The 7,991-nt window shown below is 46.3% G+C and overlaps 1 protein-coding gene across 1 annotated transcript in view; it reads right to left on the bottom strand.

The window, feature by feature from the left end:
• The window catches only part of LOC308180671 (uncharacterized protein), a 463,846-nt gene that overhangs the window by 179,427 nt on the left and 276,428 nt on the right, over positions 1-7,991 (bottom strand). The window contains exon 1 of the mRNA XM_080562720.1: positions 19-266. Within this exon, the coding sequence (XP_080418846.1) occupies positions 19-197 (179 nt within the window). The 5' untranslated portion in view covers positions 198-266. Of the gene's footprint in view, positions 1-18 lie in introns of the transcript that reaches the window.

The raw sequence follows: 7,991 nt of genomic DNA, 5'->3' as shown, positions 1-7,991 counted from the left end.
AAAAACAACTTTGCCTACCTCTTCATCTCTTTCTGACTGGTTTCCCGTATCCCGCAGTCATTCCCCAGGACATCCACCAAAGCCAACAGGTCAGGGAAGGCATCGAGCTCAAGCTGGGGACAGATCAACCAGGCAGGTCTCAGCCCGAGCTGCCCCAGCTGGGGCTCCATGGAGCAGAGCTGCCCCACCAGAGCCATCAGGGGCTCTGACAGGCTCCAGGAAAGCCCTTTCTGAAATGGTCTCACACCACAGAAGAAAAAAACTAATTTCTCCCACCTGAGAGGATTCTCAGGCTGCACGTCCTTGCTAGGAATCCATTTCAGAGCTGAAGTTTACAGGATAAACCATTCAGCCTAAGAGGAGTTGTCAAAAACACAGCTAAATGGCAAACACATGTAAGTCCCAGGCCTTTCCCCAAGCCCCACTTGTTCTTTTTTTAGCCTCAGGAGAAAAGCACATTCCTCTGCATAATTTATTTCTTCAACAGAATTATGCAGAAAACTGCAACTAAATTGCTTTTCCTGATTAAAACCAGAGAGTTTTATATTCTCCCTTTCTTCCACCCCCATTTCTGGATTGTTGGGTTTTTTTGTTTGTTTTGTTTGTTTTTTTAGTCCTATAGCCTCTACTCCCTAGATCCAGCCCTTTAATTCCACCCAGAAAGAAAGCAAAGCCCCTTCAGCTCCTACCTCCTACAGCACATCCCCAGGCATGGGCAGAGTGTTTCCTTCCCCCTGCCTCAGCACCGTTCCCTAAAATAGGGGCCCAGGCAGCCCAAGGACTGGTTCTGTCATGGGCCCTTGTGGTTTGGGGGGCTTGCTGAGGTGAAGGAGGCTTTTGGATGGAAAGGGGCAGGTATTTTATTTCAGACCATAAAAGAGCTTTCTTAAAGGGCTTATGTTTTCAGAACAGGGCTAGAAGGTCTACAGGTAGGAATTTACAGGCCTGAAAACCCAGCTTTGTACCAGGAGCTGAAGAGCACAGGTGTTAGCACATGCACTTGTGTAACAACAGAGCCAGGTGCAACTGTTCACAAATCATGAGGGCTAACATCAGGGCAAGAAGGACTTGCTTTTAGAACAAGCTTTCTCCCTTTGAGTGTGACAGTAATTTTAGCAAACCTGGAAAAGAGACTGGGGATCGGTAGTTTGGGAGAGCAGTTTCACCTCCCTGTGAACTCATTTCCTTGTGCAGCAGTGATGTGGTTTTATTTGCATTTAGTTCGGGATGAATGGATTGGCTCAGCTCTCCAAAACCCTTCCTACAGAGACCTGTTTCAGTCCAGAGGTTGGTTATAAACATTTGTGTGCCCGTTACCATGCTCTTAACAGAAATAAAAAAATGGAAGGATTTTCACTTTTGTTTAAAACCTTTGCCTGGTAGGAGGAACCTGATGTGATGAATCAGTGCTGAGCCATGCTTTACGGTACCTGCCTGCACCGGAGAAATTAGGGCTACGGCAGGTCAATGCAGGCACGCTCAGTGTTATTTGACAGGCTGTATTTTCAAAGCGATAGGGCTGCAGCTTTCTGGAGGGCTGTGCTTCCCACTGCAGGACGTTTAGCAACACTCCTGGAAACGAAAATACAATTGGTGCAGCTCTGCAGGGATCTCTGCATCATCATTGTAACAGCAGGGCCACCTCCCTCCTCAGTCTTGCCTTTATTAATCACGAGCGTAGTTCTGGGTCACGCTCCTGGATGAAGAAGGCAAGAAGATGTAGGGTTGGGGGCAATTAGGGGCTGTTGCTTAGCCATTAAATCCTCCTCGTCAGCTGACTTAGGTTGTATTTTTTTATTAGTAGAAAAAGATACCACTACTGGTCTCCTTGCCATCTCTCTCCCAGCCCAGCTTTTCCCATAAACAACAGAAACAGCCATATAGCTGTGGTGTCTCAGTTTGGTGTTACAGGGTTACAATACCCCACAAAAGCACTCTAAGGGCAGAGCGAGTCCCTTTCCTATAGTGGCAGTCAGGTGCTAGTGAATGGAAAGCGAGACAGTGAGTTCAGGCAAAACGTGCAGCAAACCTGAAGCAAGCCTTGTTCAAATACCCAAATGCACACCCCAACCATTCAACGCTCAGCCTAACTTCTCTCAAAGAGGCAGGGAGAAAAAGGAGCCTGGCTTGAACACTTGTCCAAGCCTTGTCCTGGCGAAGGGAAAAGGCCCTTGGAAAACACACATCCAGGAGCTGCCCATTGGTGCACCAACCCAAACGCCGTTGCAGAGCTGACCTCGCACGTGTCCATCCCGGCTCTGCACATGGGCTAACATCACGCAGCACTGACGTGAGCTTAAGGCTGCTCCTGGGCCTAATTCCTCTGCCCTGCTCTGACTGAGCAGGACCGAGACCCAGGCCCATCATCCCTGAGCATCCCTGGGCCTCAACTCCAGGATCGGCAGACAGGCATCTCACCACTTCCCACACCTCTGCGTGCTCAGGGCTGCTCGTTTTATGTTTTATCAGTTCTGGCTGAACTATGCACTTGGTTTCCTTCTGCTTATCATTCATGGCCCTGCTAATAGGACGCGCCAGCTATTATAAACCCATCGCTGCAGAGGCTATTGACACATCTAATGTGTCAGAAACACGAGCTTCTTTCCCAACAACAGATCGTTAGCTCGCTGATGCTGCCTTTCTTGCTCGAATCCATTAATCATTGATCTTCAGTTTAAAACTTCAAATGAACTATTTTCTCTAATTTGACCTATTTTTTGCTAACCATTGACTTTGCTTACGACAGCACTGCGTGGTCTTGCAGGGCTGTTGGAACATCCTGGAAGGAAAGGAATTACTTTAGCATGAGAAAGGCATGTATATTAAGGGGGCAATTTTTGGCTAGCACCTTGGATGAATTATAAACTGTGCAAAAATTCTGAATTTCTCCAGATTAGTGATCTTTTTGGTTAATTCCTAAATTAGTACATATAATGGCTCCACAAATCCCAGAGAACAGTATTTAGTGCTTTTATTTGCAAATTTGTCAGTAACATTAGGCCAGCTTTCTGATGATACCCCCGTAAGGTGTTCTCTGAAAACAGGAAACCCAAATCATCTAAGGAGCTCCTGTATTGTTCTGTACTGTACCTTGGGAAAAGGTGTTCCGTTCCCCGCTTCACACTCGGCATTGCATTATTGCAAGCAATAGCCTTTTGAGAGCAGTGATTAAATGCGCAGGTTGAACAAGTCTGTACATATTGTGCTTTACATTCCAGCTGATTACATTAAATATTCCAGACTCACGGGGTCCTCTCAGTATACGCAATGTTCCGCTGAGCAGACTCTCATCATCAATATTTAAAGGTTTTTTCATATCAAGCTGCTACCAGCCCTATTTGATATGTAGTAATGGGAACGACGTACCACATTGCAATAGGTTTTACCCTTTCACCAACATGTTCTGTAACTACAGCCACATTTTCTTGCTCTTCCTGAGCCCACCTCATTAAAAAATCTGGTGTTACGGTCCACGCACCTACACGAATCCCAGCAATCACATGTCCTACTGCTATAAGGCAAGCGACCCCTTGGTTTAATGTGAAGAAACTACACATATTTTCGTCCCTTTGCCTTAGGGCTTCTCTGCTTTGATCTCATGCTGGTCACAGCATGCTCTGAAGCTCCTAAGCACTTCCCAAAGCCCTTCTCCTTCCTGCTCAAGAAGTGAAGCTTTGGGTCTCGTGTCTTCCAAGCTGTATGCTGGTTATGGGAAATAGGCCTCCCAGACCCACTTTTCCAAGCATTTCTTCCAGATTTTTTTTCAAAGGAAGAGGCTGCACAGCCGGTGAGGGATGGTTCAGCCCCATGCAGCCTCTCCCCTGGGCCTAGCTCCAGCCCTGCCGCTCGAAGGGAGATGAGGAAAGGAAGGGCGCCTCTCCACAGATACTAATAACTGAACTTACAGCAATAATAAAACATGATATGCTCTGTTAGATCTTTCATTCGAAATAAAAGCCTGTGACACAGAGATATCATTATCATTTTCATCTCGTCAGAAGTAAATATCACGTTTGTGGGTAAATATAATAGATCAAAATAGATGCTGCTTAGCAAAGGAATCTGTATAAATACAAACAGTGGAGATTAAAGGGCTAGCAACAATGGTCTTTGCTGCTGAGGCTCCAGCAGCACCCTGTGTGCATCTCCAGCAACACATTTACAAGAAAGATTTTAAAACTAAACGTATGATATTACTCCTTCTCCCCTGTCAATAATCTGGTAGCCCTAGGCATACATGCCAATGGAAAAGCAGGCTGGAGTTCAAAAGATGCGGCACACGAAAAAGTAGCAGGGATAATTTTCACCTGATATCACATCATCAGAAACTGCTACACAAAATTATTGTGAATTATGGGGGCCTGCTGTGCATTTGATTTCCCACAGCTGCTACCACAGCAGTCACTTTCCTGAAAATTAAGTGCATGTTTCATCTGCTCACAGGAAGGGAAGAGGAGAAAAAGGTAAAGAAAAAAAAAATCATGACGAAGAAACCACTCCTGTGCCATTCTGTGAAGCCACAGCCTGTTTCATGGCTGTGCTCAGGGACAGGCAGCAGGGACACGCAGCGCGGTGGCACTGGGCGAGGTGGGCTGTGCCAGTGAGAAGTGGAGCCAGAGCAGACCTACCAGGGCTGTGTCCAGCAACTGCAATATGCTCATTCCATTTACATTCCCTGCAACTCACTTCCTTCTCTTATCTCCAGCAACGGACACTACACAAAGCAGATTATTCCAGCTTCTCTTCTCCAAGGCAGGCAGCAGCAGTAAAAGCCCTTGCAATTGCCAGGAGCTGTGCAATAGTGTAATTAGGGTCTCCAAGCCTGCTGGAAACGAGGGACCATGGGGGAGTGAGGGGAGGGTGTTCCTTATGTTCCTGCTTGGGAAGCTGCAGCACAAAGCTCCTTCCTAAGCGCTCGCTGTGCGATCACCATTCCTGCTCCGAATGCCCCCATGTCAGGTTGGCACCGCTTCCCGTCCGTGAGGTGACAGGGCACGGCACCACACTGAGCCTGGGCAGAAAGGAACAGCACAAACGTATTTCCCTCCTGCACCCCTCGTCGTTCTGCTCCAACAAATGTTGACCAGAAAAACTATGTGGTTATTTCATTTTCTGGCAGTTTTTACTAGCATGGAAACAAAGATACTTCAATCGCACTTTTGAGTCCCAAGAAGCACCAAGTGCTTCTCTGAGTGCTAATTAAATTTCACAACCTCCTTGAGCAGCAGGTCAATCCAATCTGACCTTGCTGTAGCTTTGTTTCCTATGGAAATGAAGCAGAGGTGACCGTGCTGGCTGGCTGGGTATGCATCTGCTTGCTCTCCCCCAGACATGCACTGGAACGTTGGCCTACTTAGAGCAGGTTTCACAGGGGTAGTGCACAGAGAGAAAATGGATCTCCCAGAGGTTTTGTAGCCCCAAAGAAACACCACCTCAGGGTGCAGAAGGGAAAGGTGTAGCATGAGTTCATCAGGCATATACAGGCAGGAAACACGTTATCCACGGAAAAGCTTCAGCAAAACCTTGTAATTTCTTGGGCAGTGAACTGAGAGAAATATCTGGAGGAAACTGGACTTGGGACAGTCTGTCTCACAAAGCAAATTGTTTATGGACCAGAGGACCATGGACTACATTACCGAAGGGCCTTGCACCAGCTCCCACAAGCAAAGCCAAGCCCAGATCTAGGCCCCCAGTCCAGAAGCCCTGGCATTTCCTCCAGCAAAGTGATGCCTTGAACCTCATTGCCTGTGATACACAAAGATAAGGTTGCCACTTTGATCCTTGCTTTGCTCCCAGCACCACAGGATCTGCTGCGTGTAAAATCAGGAGTATTAAAAAAGTCTTCACTGGGTTTCCTTCTGTGTCTGGACATTTTTTTCTTAAGAAGCTAATTTTGACCCTAGGCCTTGAATTTTTAGTCTTTTCTTTTGAAAAGGAGATTGGTATGGATCCTTAGAGTAAAAAGCGATAATAGTGTTTCTCTCAAAGAGGACTTTTTATAAGGCAGAATGAATATGGATCCTGAGAAAAAGTGAAGAAAAAGCACTGTGATTCCTGGGGCAATTTTGTCCACACAGATGGCCTTCTTCAGATCTTCCCAGGAACTCCTCTGGCTTTTTGGGTTTTCATACATGAGGCCTGAGAGCTTGGGGTTCCTCTGAGATAAGACAGAAGACCTACAGCTGACACCTGATTTTCATCAGCACAAGAGCCAGGTCCTCTACAACACTAAGGCAAAGAAGAAAACTCTGGGACTCATTCTAATGATAAATTTACTTTAGTATCAAGCTGGTATTTAAGACAGATTCAGAGTTATTCTGTGGGAGTCAGCTGAACAGGGACTGAATTCTTAGTATAATATTGAAAAGAACTGAGATTTGGGATGAATTAGGAGTATCAACTGCAGTTAGATAAAAATAGAAAGTCACTACGTGCAAACGCATAGTACCTCTTTAATATAGCATGCAGTCAACTATGATTTTTTTGCTTGTCTGAAAGAACAAAAACAGTTTGAGAGGCAGAGGTGGGCACTTCTGTGATCTGCTTGCTACTGTGGGGGAGACAGAGTGGGATGAGAAAAGGTAAGGAGAAGAGATTTGCTTTAATTCAAAACATCTTGAACCATTAAGGCTTGGCCCTGCCTTGGTAATAATAATGGAAGAAACACCCCTTGGCAATAAGCATGTATTTTCTTTAAAAATTTCCATTCCAAAAAGCCATCTTCCTTCACTAATATGTCTGACCCACAATAAAATAAAAATAAATATACCTCAACAGTTTTCTCTACTCGCTTTGTTCACTGTAACCTGCCACTTAACTTCTTGTCCCCAGAAGTGGGCTGTCATTGCTCATTTGTGCACAGGCAGAGATCTCCGGGCAAGACACGGCCCTACATCAGCTGGAACCGTTCAGTGGGAACAGCCATATTAGTCCCGGCATTATTCAAAATGCAGCAGAAGCAAACACAGAAATAACACTGAGTAGAAAAGCACAGAATCATTAAGGGAGGAGAAGGGGGGCTGCATTTCTCTGGTTTCTAAGACAGTATTGCCAACAATGGAGGAAAAGGGATTATCTTTTTTTCTTCCAAGGTTGGGAGTCCTGTTTCAGGTTTCATATAATAAGAATGGTACGGCACAGACAGCAATAATAACCTGCTCTGAAAGCCGCTTGCTGCACAATGGCAAATTGCTCATGGGCAGTGATGGCAAAATTTAATCCCTGCTCTGCTTAGAATGCAACCCACATAGCCACTCAAGACAACATAATAGCACTTTTGTAGCTCTCTGCTACAAACATCACTTTGAAAAGGATACAGCTGTGGAGGGGGGTCTCCACATGCGTCATTTTTGGCTGGCTCCCAAGCCAGCAGAGCCTCAGACACACTGTGCTCCCTCACACAGCTCTGCCAGCTACTCCGTAGTCACGCCTGGGGAAGGGAGAGGAAATGGATGGAGCCGTGTGAGCAGTAAATTCAAGATAAAATTAACTTGCTTGGCCAGGTAAGCAGGTTAGGAATTCATTTGCTGAAGAACTGGGAGGAGAGAAAACTGGGAGACAGCTCCAGTTGGGAATTTCATCTATAATCCAGAAGTCATTCTGTGGACATGCATAAGCCCCTCAAGTCCCCCGTGCACTGAGTGTCAGCCTTTTCCTCATCAGATGCTGCCCCTATTTATGGTGTCGTATCACGGAGGGAAGGGAACTTACTTGTCCACTCTCCTGCAGCTCCTCATGTGCATTTCTCCAGCTCATCCCTTCCTAAACTGTGCACAGCCTATGCCTGGGAACGCGCCTTGCCGGTACAGGTTGTAACGCTGGCACAGCCAGGTGAGGTAGGACAGCCACGAGCACAGGCTGTTGCCTTCCTGCTTTTCCCCCCTTAGTCCCCACACTGCTAATGTGCATCTCTTGTTTGGAAAAGCCAGTTCTGCTGTTACACAGGAGACAAAGCACTCAGGAGGAAAAGGATACGGCTCTGCATACAAGAT

The sequence above is a fragment of the Anser brachyrhynchus genome (assembly GCF_964034855.1).
Source record: "Anser brachyrhynchus genome assembly, chromosome: 20".
In the NCBI taxonomy this organism is placed as follows: domain Eukaryota; kingdom Metazoa; phylum Chordata; class Aves; order Anseriformes; family Anatidae; genus Anser; species Anser brachyrhynchus.
The sequence above is the reverse complement of the archived record's forward strand: the minus strand, read 5'-3'. Positions and strand labels throughout refer to the sequence as shown.